Here is an 18,172-nt window from a genome sequence, read left to right on the forward strand (position 1 = left end):
GTGTCTGCTCGATGAACAGATCACAAGGGAGACCAAAATTAATTTCCTGAATCAAATGCGTCGTCTGCAACAATACGCCAATATGGATGGAATACGCAAAGGCACACAGTCACTACCAAAAATAGCTGTCCACCTCCGTTCTTTTGACCGTGTTTTCATCAAAACGGAAATGAGAGCGCAGTAAAGTTGTGCAGTGCTTCACAGCAGACAGCGTGGCATGTGCCCAGTCGAATTCAGGTTAATCTTTGAACGGACTGCAGTTCCCAATACTTCATAAAATAAATGTGTAATTAAAGACGATTTCGATGCACTTGTAAATCTACATTGGCAGTAAAGATTTGTTAATAATTTTGTTTTGTTTTCGCTCATTGGCCGAGCATAGGCTAAAATGTCTCATTACCGCGCCGCCTTGAAATGACATAACAAAAAGAATGAAGTCATGCAGTCATCCATATTTAGGGCTATCTCATTCATGGTAGATTATGTAGTGTTGATGGTGACCTCGACAAACTGAGATCAGTGGTAGTTAGGTCGTGGTGGAGAGGATAATGCCTTTTGAATCGGCATTGAATTACTTTCTTGCACTGTCAACTGATACTGAAGAAGGCTTTGAGACCAGTTTCGGTTCAATCAGTTTCAAGGTGTCAGTCTGAGCGTGGCCTCGTGAGACCACTGAGTTGGGATGATTGAGCTGGATGCGTGACACTGAGACACAAACAGAGAGAGAACACGCGCGCGCGCGCACGCACGCACTGGCACGCACACGCACGCGCACGCCGCGCACACGGCGGGCTGGCACTCTCTCTCTCTCTCTCTCCCTCTCCCCCCCCCCCCTCTCTCTCTCTCTCTCTCTCATACGTTTTTCATTTCTGTTACGTTTGTGGGAGTGTGGGTGGGGTGCCCGTGTGCGCGCACACGTATACATATGTGCGTGTTCTGGAGAGAGGGAGAATCAGGTGATGTGCATGTGGGGGAGGCTATCGAAACACTCCCTCTGCTATCGTTATTTTCTTGGTTTGTGTCCCCTTAGCTGAAAAAAGGTGAAAATCCACAACCCCACACAAATCACACATCCATCCTTAAGATCTCTCTCTCTCTCTCTCTCTCTCTCTCTCTCTCACACACACACACACACACACACACACACACACACACACACACACCGTGGCAGACACACACACACACACACACACACACACACACACACACACTGATGAAAACTGAAGAATTATTTACGCGGTTTTTTCATTTGTGGTTTTCTTTGTTTGTTTGTGTGGGTTTTTTTGTGTGTGTGTGTTGTTGTTTTTGTTGTTTTTTTGTTTGTTTGTTTTTTTGTTGTTGTTTTTTTTTTTTTTTTGTTCTTGTTGTTGTTGTTTGTTTCGTTTTTGTTTTTTTGTTTTGTTTTGTTTTGGTTTTTTTTGTTTGGTTTTGTTTTTTTTTATCTCGGCGTCAACCAGGTCCGAGAGATACAGACACTTTCAGTGTAGGTCAAGTAAGTAGAGCAACACATCCAAAGACGCATCCGTGAAGTGGATGATACCTGACTGTCAGTGTGGTCCCAGTCTCCCCATTTAAGTCCATAGCACACTCAACTCTGGGTAGGAACCGGCCGCCGGCGGGCCGAAAAACCCACCTCCACTGCGATTCGAACCCCCGCCGTCCTCCCAGCCGGCAGTTCGCGACGCGGCTAACCACTCTTCGCCACGGCGGCCGGTGCATACGTATACTTATACACAGACCCTCGCCACATACACTCATGCGCGCATACACTGGCACACACACACACACACACACACACACACACACACACACACACACACACATAGTACATGCACGCTTATTTCTCTCTCTCTCTCTCTCTCTCTCTCTCTCTCTCTCTCTCTCTCTCTCCTGTTTTCAGTTCTTCATCCTGTGTTTTCCTTAGTTTTATTAATTAGTGAATTTCTCTTTGTTTGTTTACTTCTCTTTATTCTATATTCTCATATCTTAATTTTTTGCTGGTTTCTGAGGGATGTTGAAAAAAAACCCATTCTTGTTTAAGTTTGCTGTATGTTATCTTGGAAAATGACAATTATTCTCTCTCTCTCTCTCTCTCTCTCTCTCTCTCTCTCTCTCTCTCTCTCTCTCTTGAGTAACATTACGAGTTAGTTTTTTTCAGCACTTTGGGAATAAGACTGTGTTGTTGGAAAATCTCAGTGTGCAATGTCCTCTCACTGGAAAATCACTGAAGTTAAAAAAAAAAAAAAAAAAAAAAAAAAAGCTATTGCATTAGAATGTATGGAGGAGACGTTTGTAACTGAAAATGTGGTGATTCTCTTGTCTTTGAATATGAAGAAAACGACAAGACAGTGATATGCATACACACCACCGTGCATGCTTGAAGTGTTAGACTGAAATATTGGTCAAAAAGCTTGCTTCCATTTAAAATATTGATCTACATGCTTCTCCAAGCATTATAGTAATAAAGGCACCATTTGAGGTAAAAGTGCAAACTGACCCTAAAATCATTGCAATAACAAGCCCACTATAACGCGAATGTCAACTCTTGAAATAAAAACCAGTACCACACTGAATTGTGAAACATACTAAGGTTAAGGAATTTTTTTTTTTTTAAATATCAATTTCCACAGTCAAATTAACATCCTTTTTGATAAATCAAACAGCTGGACCAACACAGAATAAAATAACACAAGCACACACACACACAGAGAGAGAGAGAGAGAGAGAGAGAGAGAGAGAGAGAGAGATCATGTCAAACTCTGCTGTGGCAAATCTGTGCATTAGCCTCTTACTAGTATGCCGTTACATATTTTACAGCAAGACGCCACATAAAGTGAAATGATGAATACATGTTATTGCTTTATAGGCTGTCTTGGTTATTGTGAATAAAGAAAACTGAGAAAAGAAAGTGAGAAAGAAGGAAGTCCTTGTTTGCGTTACACTGCTTGTCTGTATCTCTGTGTGTACTCATTTTCACCTGTCCCGGTCATCTTGCAACCAACATTAAGTTTAAAGACATATCATGTATAAATTGCAACCCCCCACCCTCCTACACACACACACACACACACACACACACACACACACAACACACACACACACACACGCACACACACGCACGCACACACACACACACACACACACACACACACACACACACACACCGGGCAAAAAAAGGGCTTTTTTATGTACTTATCTTTTTTTGTTTATCTTTTTTTTTCTTCTCAGGAAAAAAGAAACTACTACTACTAATAATAATAATAATATGTATAAGGCGCAAAAACTTGATGAAGTCAACTATAAGCGTACAAAATAAAATAAAATATATATTTTTTTTTTTTAATAAAATAAAATAAAATAAATAAATAAATGAATAAATAATAGTAAAACTGAAACCCAGCGAACCAAAACCAAAAGTGGGTTTGCTCCATAGACATATATATAGTTGTAGCCTATAGGGAAGGTATGGGTAATTGCGCACTGCAGCGTCTAATTGCGAACGATTCGTATACCGCCCCACCACGAAGCGTTCTTAACGGTTGCGTTTCACAATTTAACGTCTGCTTCGACCTTTTTCTAATACTTTGATGGATATCCATTTCCAAGAAACCGGCAGTCAAACCTTAACTATTTCTATTTCCGCGCTCTTTCTTCTCTTCGCGCACAACTGCGAAGTTACATTAAACGTGTTCTCAAAACCCTAACATCAATGGAAGCATTGCAAGTTGTAGGACTTGAACTTTGACACAGCAGTTTAAAATAGTTTATTTGATCGGATGTGTTGAATGCGTATTGCCAGTGCTGGGAGAATTTAAGAAAGCATACTGGTGACAGTACAGAGCGTCAGTTTTGACAGGCATCTGCAAAATAGTGTCGTTGGCAATCAGACCATAGGATATTTTGACGTGAGTCTATTTGCGAACCCGGATGCTGCACAGCTGTGAGCACAGGTGTGTTTGTGAGCGGTGAGGGTGTGTGTGTGTTTAAATGTCTGTTCGTGTGTTTGTGTGCATGTGTGATCAAAACGAACAATACAACAGTCTGGTGCGATGTTCCAATAATAAGTTATGTCCAATCAGTTCAAGACCTGTTTCATTTTTAATCATCAGCATGTAGGCTACCCAAAGCAATCGTTCGCAGTTATAAACTTGCCCGTTCGCATTTTCTAAAACAAAAGAACTACGTTTGACTATCGTACGGCATGTCATCTTGTCAGTACACAAATTGAGCTGGTCGCTTCGACTGGGTCGTTCACCCATACCTACCCCATGTCACCGCCAGGAGGCGCGTTGCGCATGCGCAATGTGTATGGTCAATGATGTCATTCTCTGATTACCATACCTGTCGTCTGCCTCGAAGGACCAGAAAGAGATTGGTTTTGGGTACGGCCATATTGTCAAAGCAGGAAGTTTATGAGTTTCGCCACATGAGGTAAGTGGGATATTTAATTTTCGATGGTTTGTTTAAAACTACATCTCAACAGTCTTAATACCAATTATTTGCAAATTTTGGCTCAGGAGCTCAGGCAGAAGGGTTAAAATTGCTCAGGAACTCAGGGCTCAAAAGGTTAAGGTTGTCAGTCTCTGTGTTGTGAATCTCTCTCTATATATGTGTGTGTGTATGTGTGTGTTGTTGTTGTTGTTGTTATGTTCATCAGTACCCCATCATATGGGGCTTTGGCCTTAATGAATAAATTCCATTCCCCCCCCCCCCCCGCCTCCCCCCCCCCCTCTCTCTCTCTCTCTCTCTCATGTGTGAAATATGTCTATACGTATTATTCAAACCCATTGAACATCAGGAAATTGTTACCCCTTAATGCTCATGATTTACGTATGATATTTCCACTGTTAAATTGTTGTCGTTTGTTTGTTTTTCTGGCTTCAGTCAAAATTATTGTTTATCAGTCTAACCACAATCCTCTTCATTAGGGGCCAAGGCCTAAAATGAATAAACCATCTCAGTCATTTTCAGTCTCACAGTCTCTCCCTCACTCTGATGTGTGTGTGTGTGTGTGTGTGTGTGTGTGTGTGTGTGTCACATGATATTGTTGTTCTTGTTTTATTTTGGTTACAATGTCCGAATATGAAACCAAAAGCAAAACCGGCAGTCCGGGTTAGGCGTTGAAACTGTTTTGATCCAGTTTTCACTACATCGTACGTATCAGAGTTCCAGACCCAATTTAGGCGTGATATTAATTTTGTTCTTGAGAAAGACACTTTGTTTTACCTCACTCATGTCAGTGTGAATGGGTACTTGACTTCAGTCGGGTTAACTTGAACTTGGCCTACTTAGACACAGTGAATAATATGAATTGACTGCCCAGGTTATGGCTGGAAACTGGAGGGTGTGGGACCTTTAACTTACAATTATACTATCGTATGCAGTTATTCATTAACCCTTTTATTTTCCACAAAGAGCCGTAATGTGTTTACCATCATATGGCTCCCGAGTAGTCAGTAACTGGTCCTTTGATCTGATAACATGATTTTGTTGCGGACCATGGACCACTATAGAGATGTTGTTCGTCATACTATCGCATACACACACGCTCGCGGATGATCTGATCCTGGTCATTTTTCGTTGATCTGTTACCGACCAGTTCTACTGTGACCGTACTTTGCAATGCCTGTTTGTTCACGCTATTTCCCATTTCGGGGAATCTTTGTTCGCAGCATTTCTGGGAATCCCTTTTCCGTTGGCTGATGAAATGAACTCGAGATATTGACCAATCAGAACATCACGGAAACTGTGACCTGAAAAGGCTTGAAAACACCCGCTTCGCGTGCGATTTGAGAGGGTGCTGCGCGCGACTTGCACACCCGCTGGCTGAGCAGGTGTCACCTGATAATTATTGTTCAGGTGAAGTAAGAGACATTTTGATTCGCCACCTTCGTCTCGCTTGCGTGTGAATAAAACACGAGCCTGGGAAGCGATAACGTCATGTTTCAATGGTCGCTTTAACTAAGGGGGTTCTCTTTGTCTACTAGGGAGTAGAGACATAGTCTTTCATTTCATATTCACGCAAAGACAACCCCCAACACACACACACACACACACACACACACACACACACACACACATTCTTTTTCCGGGAATCTCAAATTCGGGAAAAAAAATCAGTCCAGACAAACGTTTTCCACTTAATGTAATATGGATAAACCAGATCGAGCCAACTTTGAATTGCATCTCTGACGCATTAAAGTCTAACCGACACTACCATACTCCGTTACCGCCTCATTCCTTGAGTTAGCAGAAGAGGAATATAATCTGACAACCTTTCAACATTTCCAGCCACATGTTAACCAAGAATAGAACCATTTAGCTCCTCCTGAAAGATACATACAAGGTCCACAGAAAGTTAAGTACCACTTCATGAAAGCAGGCATAAAATGTTAAAAAAGATTGAGAGATGATTTAATCATACAGGTCAGTTGCACAATTGTCTTTAACTGAATACACAAACGGCTGCTTTAGGCATACGTGTACCATGAACACCTTACATAACCTAGTGCGTTTGAAACATCGATGTTTCATCCAAAAAATGACAGTTTTTAATTGGTTTACAAACAACAGTTGTTGTTTTCCTCGTTCAACAAAAGGGAAGGGAGGCGTATGCAAGAAAGCACCTGTGTGAAAGGTGTCACATTGGCCGCACACACCGCTTTTTTGACGGAAATTCCGCATCATTTCGCGATGCCCCGACGAAGAAAATTGAGCGCGTTCTCAAGCGGTCCAAGAAACTTTTTTTTTCTTCTGTACCTATTTGCCAATATGCTCGCAGATGAGAAAACGCTGAGCAGCACCGCAAATCTCCAAGGGTGAAACAAGTTTCAGTCTGTTGGTTAATTAACATAAACTGTTGAACGCTTTTGGTCGCGTTCCTTTCTCATTGTCTTTCAACTTGCACAAGTTAATTTCCATTGTGATTAATAAAGTGTTTTTGATTGATTGATTTACCCCCGAAAACGGAGTATGGCTGCCTACATGGCGGGGTAAAAACGGTCATACACGTAAAAGCCCACTCGTGTGCATACGAGTGAACGTGGGAGTTACAGCCCACGAACGCAGAAGAAGAAGAAGAAGATTGATTGATTTAGCCATGTGATTCGCTTTTCAGTTTAGAGGTTCTGATTGGTTTCACGTATCTTGTGAGCAGCATGAAACGAGGTTATCTCACCCTATACGTTCAGTAAGCAACCGAAAAAGAGTCTAACTAGTTTTATGCATAGTTCGTAAGCATCAACAAATAGTAAAGAGTGGTAACTCTCTCCATTCACAAGGTACACAACTTTGAGTCAGTGCTGCATTGACTATAAGCATCGTATGATGAGGCTGGTTATTTTGGGGGGTATGGGTTTTTTATCGGCATAATTTAATAACCCATTTTTGTGTTTTCTGATGTGCAGAGACAGGTGATCAGTGTCGTAGACCATCACACCTCCTGTCCTGTTTACACTCGGAGCAAGACCTGTTTCTTACAGGTCAATGATTTGTGGATAGTCATGGCCAGCGCTCAAGGTTGGTATTTTCTGAACGTGTCCTGTAGGTACAGTTTTATGCTGCAGATTATAACACGGGGTGATACATGGTGTCCATGTGGAAATGACCTTCTTTTGTGTGTGTGTGTGTGTGTGTGCGCAAGAAATCAGGTAATCATATTCACTGGGACTGCCATTGAAGGTACGAGTTAGTGGTTTCCTCTCCGGGAGACTGTGGGGTGCCTGGTGTAAAAGTATTGTTTGGCCTCTCAGTCTGTGTAACGAACTGATTTTTAAGACTACATAAGCATGATACATAAATAATGGTTTATATATATATATATATATATATATATATATATATATATATGTGTGTGTGTGTGTGTGTGTGTGAAGAATTATTCTAAAACCCTAACTCATATAGGCAAATGGTGGACTGTCAGACATGATTCGTGTAGCATAGAAGTAATACAAAAACCAAATAAAATGAATGATATCTAGACAATTTTCTTGTAACGCCTATTTGCCGTAAATAAGCAAGAAGTGCTTTTACACAAGATGCCAGACTGATATTATTTTGTCCGCTATTTACACGTCTGCCTGTGTGCGAAATATACGTCCACTTTGAAAATGGTGCTACAGCGATTCTATTCTGAAATTAATCAGAAAGTCTTTGATAATTGTTAGAGGTAGAAGTTGCACGTCTGTACAGTTCTGTGTTTTATTGGCCACGAGTTGGATGAGAAAGAGCATGGGAGCTGGGGAAATGGAGTGATGAGTGGGCGGAGTTTTGTTACCCAGTCAGATTCGAACACCTACCATCACTTCGAAGAATCATTTGTTGCTGATAGCAGTAAAAGTTGTATATACAAGTGTCAAGGCACCAGGACTCTATACCATCAGAAGTCACACATTAATTTGATTTATGTTATGCCCAAATTAAAACCTCGATCAGTTGATTATCAACACTTAACTTTTACTGGTCTCATTAACTTACTTTATTTCCAACATTTTTGTTTGATTTGTTTCAGGTCCTACACGTCACCTTGAATGTGGTCTGTGCATGGAGTTGTTCACGTCGCCTCGATTTCTGCCATGCCACCACACTTTTTGTCTTGCCTGCCTCCAGCGATTGGTCCAGTCCAAGCCACGGTCAAAGACATTCCCTTGCCCCTCCTGTAGAGCCACCGTAACCATCCCCAAAGGTGGCGTTGAGAAATTCCAGGTCAATTTCTACATTGAATCGGATGTTGCAAGTCAGCATGCAGGTACACGAATGTGTGAAATGTGTCAGAAAAATGTTGCCACTCATAAATGTACAGACTGCGATCAGTTTGCTTGCGACACTTGCACCGCCATCCATGCTTCTATCGCTGCCACCAGATCACACACTGTCCTGCAAATGACGAGTGCCCAAGGGTCTGGACATAGTCACGTCAAGGTTACAAGGGAAAGATACTGTGCCACACACAAAGATGAGAAGATCAGGTTTTTCTGTAACCAGTGTTCCACAGTCATTTGTCGAGACTGTAAACTGACGTCCCACGAGGGACACGCCACGACTGATTTTTCTTCCAAGAGCTCGGAAGCTAAGGAATTGGTTAAGCAAGTCATGAAACTGTCACGGGAAAAACTGGAGCCTAAACTGAGAAAGCGTCTGAGAGAGGCAGAAGACCACCAAAAGAACTTGCCAACCAAGAAAAAGGAAATTCTGGCATTGATGGAAAGGAGAGCTGAGGAACTGAAACAGCAGATTGACATGAGTTTGTTACAGGCCAAGCAAAATGTGGATAAGGAGACAGGTATCCTGGACAAAACCGTTGCCACGTGTGTCGACAACATGAATATGGAACAAGCTGGCTTCCTGAGTCTCATGGAACGCGCTGAACGAGTTATTCAGAGTGGATGTGATGCAGACATCATGGAAATGCCAAGGTTGATGAAACAATACTTTACGGATGAAGAGAAACAGGTCTCGACTCATATGTTCTACACATCGTTTGCATTGGATAGCAAGCCTTCATGTAAGCTACAGTCATTTATGGATTCCAAGTGGAAAGTGATTGTTAAGATGAAAGATGATACTGCTCGGTGCATGGACTGCGGTCAGCATTACGACATGGAGCTTTCTCAATGCCCTGGCTGTGCACAAGAAAACATGTTTCCGCCAGTTCACCACATGAGTCATGGATATTATGCCGGCAAACAGTGCAGAAGCTGCGGAGAGGTGTACGCACCGAATTCCCGGTTTTGTCTAAATTGTGGAGCTAAGCCAGAGGATGACAAGACGACAATACAAAATGCTATTACAGCCTACATTGGCGAAGTGATAAAAACTGAAGCAGGCGAAGAGGAAAACAATGCCCTATCTTCTCCCACCACTCCTGAGTACAGTGCCTGGGGCTCCGCACAGAGGAACCATGGGTATGCCACCAACCAAGTCAACCCTTGCAGTTCTGTACAACAGACAAAAGAGGGACTGAGCCTGCAGATCATGGACGACATCCATGCCATACAATCCCTTTTGGCGCAATGGCTGAGTGAATGCCAGATTGATCCTATGTATCAGTTTCAGTAGCTCAAGGAGGCGTCACTGCGTTCGGACAAAACCATATACGCTACACCACATCTGCCAAGCAGATGCCTGACCAGCAGCATAACCCAACGCGCTTAGTCAGGCCTATGTATCGTCGTTTATATTAATGGTCTTGAAAGATGTTCGTTATGTACGTTTTGTTATTTCAAATACTTGTTGGATCCGCTTATCTGACGTTTACTTGAGTGAGAGATTGGCACCCCTTCAGACAAGATTGTGTATCTCCCGGTTAAACCTGACCCACAAAAGTAAGTAATCAAAACCTGTCCATTGGTATTTTAATTAGTGGCTTCTCGTTGATCGTTTTCCATCTGAACAACAAAAACAAACGCCGACGTTAGACACGTGGTCCAGGTTTCTGGAGACGGTATTTGAATTTTCTGCTGGAAAAAGCAACAACAACAACAACAGCTTAAAAAAAAATCTTTCGATGTCCTGAGATACAACCCCAACTTGTTAACGGTCAAAGTGGAAACAGAAGTGGTATTTCATACCTGCACGTATATTTGTTTTTATATCAATTACAATCTACCAAACACCTTTCATTCGTTCTTTCTTCAGGACATGGAAACTTCTGCCATCAGCAAAAGGCGTAGAAGCTTTGATGGGATTGTTTGAAAAAGTCATGAACATGATGAAGTTAAGTTACTAAACTGGTGGAAAGGAAAGGAAAAAAACTTTTATTGAAGTCTTTGTGTAGACCCAAATACAGAATCCAACAGTTTTGTATCTGAAGGTCAGATTGGTAGGGTTGTGTTATCTCAATCAAAGAAAAGCAGAAATCCTTACTGACATTTTTTGCTGGTTTATTCCATGATCACACAGTCAATAGCAAATGGCAGGAAAGAACAATGGTTCGATGTAATGCAGTGCACCACAAAACACAACTGGTCTTCTGATGACCAGAGTGTTTGAGCCAAGTCTGAACAACACAAAGGAAAGAAGTGTCATTTTCACCAACAAGCCGGAAAGAGAGGTACAATATGCATCCTCACAGATGTTACAAATTAATTTGAACTGATCATGTATTCATTTTGATTATGCAATTCCAGATTGATTGTGAAAAAATTGAATGCTACAGTTTGCATCCTTATAGTCTTATACATGTTGTAGGTTTAACTGTACTGATCATGTATTTACTTTGACAATGCAGTTCTGTCTTGGTTGTGAAAAAACTATAAATGTATATATATATATATATATATATGTGTGTGTGTGTGTGTGTGTGTGTGTGTGTGTGTGTGTGTTGTTTTCATTTTGCCTTCGGTTGTCAAACAAGGGTGGAAAGTCTTATGCCCCCCCACCCCCCCACCCCCCAGGCCTCCCACCCACCCCTCCCGCCTAAAAACAACAAAAACAAGCAAACTGTCGATCGCTGCGCCGTAACACTTTGCGGAGGATTTTGAAGGAACCTGAGCTGGCAGATACTCTTGGTCTTAACTGCAGGTGTCATGGCCGGTAATTCCTCTCCTTGTTCGTAAGTATCCCAGGTGCCCAACACTTAGCTTATATCACAGATTGACGTAAGCTTACAGTTGGGACAATTACAATGGGAAATCATTTACAGCTTCGTCTTTTGTGAAGGACTATGACTCTCAAACTAGGAGGCAAGATTGCACTGGCTCTTAGTGCTGCAGCCTCGGGGGCTAGTTGGCCTTTGGGAACCATCCCCAACGCCGGTTGTCCGAAAAACATCTTGGCCGAGAGAGTGGGGATGTGACTTGGGCAAGATACTCTCCACAAAAATCAAATTCTAGCCCAGATAGTGGGGACAGCAGTTACCTCCTCTGCCGTTCTGATGGTCATAGTTGAGCACAACTATCATACAATCATCGAATTCATCGATTCAAACTCACCACACACACAGGTACGTGCGCGCGCACGCACCCACAATCATTTCCTTCGACCTCGGCTTTTTGACGTCCACCCTTTGATTTTGGTTGTCTGGAAATACTTTAATTGATATGAAAAGATTTTTTTCCACTTTTTTTTTATAATTCAGACAAAGGTTTACAGATACAAAATTTATGCACTTTGTTCATTAGAAGGTACAGGCTAAAGACATAATGATGTTCTAAATACTAACAAGTCCACAACAACATAATGTAAGCAGAACAGTACGTATTCAGTAACATAGTTCCATGGTGTCATTTGAGGGGTTTTTTTTCTGTACAGTTGTTAAGAACTTGTTTTGAATGCATTTGAATGTTTTTTTCCCCCAACCTATGACGATGCTGTGAACATCTTTGATGTACAAACAACTTATCAGCCTTTCGGATATTTGTGGCTGGAATTTTCTTTCTGTGTGTGTGTGTCGCTCCGTTTTCCGCCATTTTTGACTCACTTGTGTAAACAAAGTGAGTATGTTTTAACCCGGTGTTCGGTTGTCTGTGTGTGTCTGAGTCTCCGTGGTAAACTTTAACATTGACATTTTCTCTGCAAATACTTTGTCAGCTGACACCAAATTAGGCATAAAAATAGGAAAAATTCAGTTCTTTCCAGTCATCTTGTTTAAAACAATATTGCACCTCTGGGATGGGCACAAAAAAAATTTTTAAAAATGAAGCCTAATTATATGCAAACTGCATTTACTGTTATATTTATATTTTGTGTATTCTCTAAACTTGGCACTTTGATCTGATATTCTGACCCAACAACAAGAGCAGTCATTATTATCATTTTTTGTTCAAACAGGAACTTCTTTTGCTAAGCATGGAAGTTTTATTTATTTTGCAAACGTTTTGGTGCAGATAGTAAAAAAGGGAAATTACTCTGTAATTAATGCTAGGGGACTTAATTTGCTTTAAACTGATCTTTCTCATCTTAAACATTACATTTTTTTTCTTTTCTTTTCTTTTTTCTTCTCCCAAGCTTATCCATCATATTTAATACAGAGCTCTTTTCAACCATTTTTAAAATCTCTTTTTTTTTCTCTCCTCCTAATGATTCCTTTACAGGATAAAGCGTGAAGCACAAGTGAGTCTTGAAGGCTTTGCCTCTTGTTGTTGATGTTTTCATGTTCTTTGTCACCTCCTCATTCCTGCCTCCTTTGTGCTGTGCTCTGAGTGTCCTCTTCTCTGCCGTGTCTGGGATGCGGTCAAGACTGCTTTGTTGTATCGCATGCTTTGTTAGTGTGAATACTGAGATGGGCAACAAGGTGCCCATTTTGCAGGCTTTGTTTTGTTTTTTGCCAGTGTGATCTTCGTTTGTGTTTCATATGAACCTGACGGGGATTTGTGTGTGTATGTGAGTGTGTGTGTATGTATGTGTGTGTGTGTGTATGTATGTGTATGTGTGTGTGTGTGTGTGTGTGTGTGTTTTCAATTGAATCTGAAGTGGAATGCATTGCGCTTACGGTGTAGCTCATGAATGCAGTGTAGAGTGGTGATATTTCATTTTTGTCGTTGTTTTGTGTGTGTGTGTGTGTGTGTGTGTGTGTGTGTGTGTGTCTGTATGTTTTAGAAGGGTTTCTCATGTAATTTTTTTTTTTTTTTAATGTTTTAGAAGGATTTCCCATGTAACAGAATTTTTGTTTGTTTTTGAAGTTTTGGAGGGTTTCTCGCGTGATTGAATTTGGGAGAAAAAAAAGGTATTGGAAGGGTTTCTAATGTGATTGGAGTTTTTTTGTTTTTGATGTTTTGGAAAGGTTTCTCATGTGATCGATTTTTTGTTTGTTTGTTTGATGTTTTGGAAGAGTTTTTCATATGAATATATTTTTGTTTTTGATGTTTTGGAAGGTTTTCTAATGTGATGTTGTTGTTGTTGTTTTTTGTTGTTGTTTTTGTTTTTATTTGTTTGTTGTTGTTGTTGTTGTTGTTTTGGAAGGATTTCTCATGTGATCGATTTTTGTTGTTGTTGGTTTTTTGTTTGATGTTTTGGAAGGGTTTTTCATGTGAGTGTGTTTTTGTTTTTGATGTTTTGGAATGTGATTGAATTTTTGTTGTTGTTTTGCTTTTGATGTTTCGGAAAGATTTCTCATGTGGTTAGAAAGAAAAATGTTTTGGAAGGGTTTACCGCGTGGTTGATACTTTTGTTTTTTGATGTTTCGGAAGGGTTTCTAATGTGATTGATTTTCAATATATATATATATATTTTTTTTTTTTGAAGGGTTTCTGTTCCCACCCTCCTTGTCTCACACGTGACAACACGCCCCCTCCCCCACCCTGCGGATGTTCGTTTTTAGTGGAGGGTTTCGTTTTGTTTTAATGTGATTTTTAGAGAGTGGAGCGGTGGCATGGCGGTGGCAGAGAGCCCGACTACTGGAAACGAGTGTCCATTGTTTGAGGCCCGCACGAACTGGAATTTTTACTCTACCCCTTTCTACCCTTCCACTAGACCTCGAGTTGTGGTCTGGTTGGTATTCTTTCCGATGAGACGATAAACCGAGGACCCCGTGTGCAGCATGCAAAAAAGCGCACGTGAAAGAACCCACGGCAAGAGGAGAGTTTTGCCTGGAAACGCATGCACCTGCAGACAGAAAAAAACAAAACGAAAAAGAAAACAAAACAAAACAAAGAAAAAAACAGAAGAAAAAAAACAGCCTTGGTGTCGGATTGTGGAAGTGCGCTCTCTCTGGGGAGAGCAGCTCGAATTCCTTGCTGAAAAAATCTGCTGTGGTTGAAGCATAACGCCAGAAGATCAAGTACGCCGCACGTTAAAGATCATGTAATCCATGTCAGCGTTCGGTGGTTTATGGAAACAATACCCAGCATGCACACCCCCGAAAATGGAGTATGGCTGCCTACATGGCGGTGTGAAAACGGTCAAACACGTACAAGCCCGCTCGTGTACATGTATGCGAGTGAACGTTGGAGTTGCAGCCCACGAACGAAGATAGAGAAGAAGCATAATACAATACATTACAATACAATACAATACAATACAATACAATACAATACAGTGCCCTAATCTGCTTTGCCACAACAATCTAGGTGGTTTCAGTGGGTATTCACATGCACACATTTTATCACAGATCGAGGAGGAGTCGTTTGATGGTGGCGGTACGATGATGGTAGTATGTAGCAATGGTAGGTGGTGGTGGTAGCAGTGCTTAACGATTTCTATCTGCAACCTCTTCGGTTTCTTCATTGTATTTGAAGGCGAGTGGGGAGGGGGGGGGGGGTCGTGTGGGGTTCTGCCTTGCTTTGTGGATAGCTTGGTGTACAATGGTATTTTTCTTCTCTTTTTGTGGATCTTGTTAATTTTTTGCTTCTGGTTGTTGTTTTTTTTCCCCAAAGTTAAATAGTGTATTTGATGAAGATTTGTTGCTTTAATTGTGTAGTTAGGTGTTTAGATTTTGTAATTTTGGAAAAGAAGAACAGCAGTGTCGTCGGTCTGTTCGTGTGTTCGTGCCCCCCCCCCCTTCCCCCCTCTCTATATATCTATCTATCTATCTATCTCCCTATCTCTCTCTCTCGCTATCTGTCTATCTGTATGTCTCTGTGTGGAGCATCCGATGTGGCTGTATAATATTTGACAAGAAGCCAACAGAATATCTCTGTAGTATATCTCAACAAAGTGTCTGCATATAACCGCAGAATACCACATAATTATCATGTTGACACATCGGTCGGTCTAGACTTTGAGCTCCCCCCTTTTTTTTCAAGATAACAAAACAAAAACAAAGTGATTGTGATGCTGTGCCAAAGCTTTACTCATTTTTAGGGAACCTCGTGAAATAGTCGTGACACGATTTGACCTGTAATAAATGCCATTGATCACAGTGATAGTTATGTGTTAACACCTATCATAAACTGGAACGTATCTATATGCCTTTGCTTGACTGTATATGACAAAATTGTTTAAAACAAAAACCACAACTTTTTTCTTCATAAACAAGAAAGGAAATTGAAACGTTGAAATGTGTATAATTATTAATGTAAGACTACAAAAAAACAAACAAACTTTTAATCTTTTTTATGTGGATACATTTTCTTTGGAATTCCATGCACTGTGTAGGACCAATATATACTTTCTCCAGTTTGTGCGCATCAGTTCAAGGGTTCTTCCCAAATCATTGTGTTTACAGAATGAGCTTACATATTTTTTGCATGTACTGAGAATATTTAGCGTGGCCATGTATTCCATCGTGGGCTTTACGTAATTTTGGTATTTCAGTTCTTTGAAGAATCGTTGTGTGTAAAGGTTGAATCTATTCCTTATTTGTACTCAGAATATTTTTCGTATTCGCTTTTGTTTAGTGTATATAATTATTTGATCAAAAATTGTCTGATTTTGCATGTCCATTTCATTTCTTTTTTCTTTCTTTTTTTTGTGCATGTGTGTTCCGTAAAGACGGTGTCTCAAAATCTCTACAGAAAGGTTGAAAAAAAACTTAATATTAGTGCTGATAGGAAAGTAATGATGTACTGATTTTTATTTAGGAATTGTAGAATTCAAATCTGCAAAATATTGATTGATTGTTTTGGACCAAAATATGACGACATGGTTTTAATTTTGAGCAATTTCAGTGTATACTGCTTTGATTCAAAACTTTTTTTTTACTAGTTCATAAACAAAGGATTTTTTTGTGTCAAAGAATGTTACTCATTTTTAGGAACTCTGAAATATGTGACACGATTTGACTTTTTTTTTTTTTGCCAATTTGTCAGTGTAGTTTTTGGTTACACCTATTATAAACTGTAATCGTATCTATGGCCTTTGCTTGACGTATATGACAAAATGTGTTTCAAGAAGCAATCCAAAACCATTTTTTCTTCATGAATAAGAAAGGAAATTTTGAAACTTAAAGTGTTATTATTAATTAAGGAAAAAAAACAAAATTTTTAATTTTATTATGTTTGATACATTTTCTCTGAATTCATGCCTATGTAAGGACCAATTATATACTTTCTCCAGTTTGGTGAGCATCTTTCAAGGGTTTCTTTCCAAATCATTGTGTTAACAGATGAGTCTAATATTTTTTGCATGTACTGAGAATATTTAGCGTGGCCATGCTTTTGATTTTGAAAAGTCGTCTTTTTTTTTCTTCTGTTATTTAAAAAGGACTTTTTTTCTGTTAGAGAAAGGAATGTGTGTCGTTATTTGTTTCGATATAATACTTAGATTAATAGTTGATCTTTTTTTTTTTTAATTCTTGTTGCTGTGTGCTGTTTTGGTTGACTATATTGTAGTTAGCAGTTAATTCTTTGATGGCTGTTTGTATTATTACGTGTTGATAGTGTGTATTCCAGGTAGCCTATTCCAATAATCCAGTTTCTGAGCCCGCGGATGATTTTTCTTTTTAGAAAATCTCATAAGATCTTCAGTGATGTAATAACAGGAAAAGGATATTTTACCAAGTTTTTTAATGTCTGTAATATACATGTTTGGTTTTGTTAACCTCCATCTGCGAGTATTTCAATAACAAGTTTTAATAATTACCTCATAGGAAGAAAAGACATCTTTCCAAAGTTTATTTTTGACTCACTTGTGTAAACAAGTGAGTCTATGTTTTAACCCGGTGTTCGGTTGTCTGTGTGTGTGTGTGTGTGGCTGTGTGTCTGTGTGTCTGTGTGTCCGTGGTAAACTTTAACATTGACATTTTCTCTGCAACTACTTTGTCAGTTGACACCAAATTTGGCATAAAAATAGGAAAAATTCAGTTCTTTCCAGTCATCTTGTTTAAAACAATATTGCGCCTCTGGGATGGGCACAAAAAAATAAAGAATGAAGCCTAATTATATGCAAACTGCATTTACTGTTATATTTATATTTTTTGTATTCTCTAAACTTGGCACTTTGATCTGATATTCTGACCCAACAGCTAGAGCAGTCATTATTATCATTTTTTGTTCAAACAGGAACTTCTTTTGCTAAGCATGGAAGTTTTATTTATTTTGCAAACGTTTTGGTGCAGATAGTAAAAAAGGGAAATTACTCTGTAATGCTAGGGGGAGTTAATTTGCTTTAAACTGATCTTTCTCATCTTAAATATTACATTTTGAAACAAGAGAGGCAAGGCCTTCAAGACTCACTTATGATGTACTTTTTAAAAAACATCCAAGCTTTTTATGTATTGAGTATAATTTCAAAATGTAATATTTAAGATGAGAAAGATCAGTTTAAAGCAAACTAAGTCCCCCAGCAGAGTAATTTC

General features: G+C 39.9%; 2 protein-coding genes across 5 annotated transcripts in view; one reads left to right on the top strand and one right to left on the bottom strand.

The window, feature by feature from the left end:
• The window catches only part of LOC143277957 (uncharacterized), an 83,806-nt gene extending 83,660 nt beyond the window's left edge, over nucleotides 1-146 (bottom strand). For all 4 annotated transcript variants that reach the window (XR_013053816.1, XM_076582939.1, XM_076582940.1 and 1 more), the window contains exon 1: nucleotides 1-146. This exon is cut by the window's left edge and continues 305 nt beyond it. The gene's annotated coding sequence lies outside the window, so the exon portion shown is untranslated.
• A 4,147-nt stretch (nucleotides 147-4,293) lies between these two features.
• LOC143277738 (uncharacterized) lies at nucleotides 4,294-16,555 on the top strand. Its single transcript, XM_076582639.1, has 3 exons — nucleotides 4,294-4,431; nucleotides 7,407-7,518; nucleotides 8,510-16,555. Exons 2-3 carry the CDS (start codon nucleotides 7,503-7,505, stop codon nucleotides 10,054-10,056), a joined length of 1,563 nt encoding a protein of 520 aa, XP_076438754.1. The 5' UTR covers nucleotides 4,294-4,431; nucleotides 7,407-7,502; the 3' UTR covers nucleotides 10,057-16,555.
• Nucleotides 16,556-18,172: the final 1,617 nt, after the last annotated feature.

This window comes from Babylonia areolata, chromosome 35 (genome assembly GCF_041734735.1).
Source record: "Babylonia areolata isolate BAREFJ2019XMU chromosome 35, ASM4173473v1, whole genome shotgun sequence".
NCBI lineage: Eukaryota > Metazoa > Mollusca > Gastropoda > Neogastropoda > Buccinidae > Babylonia > Babylonia areolata.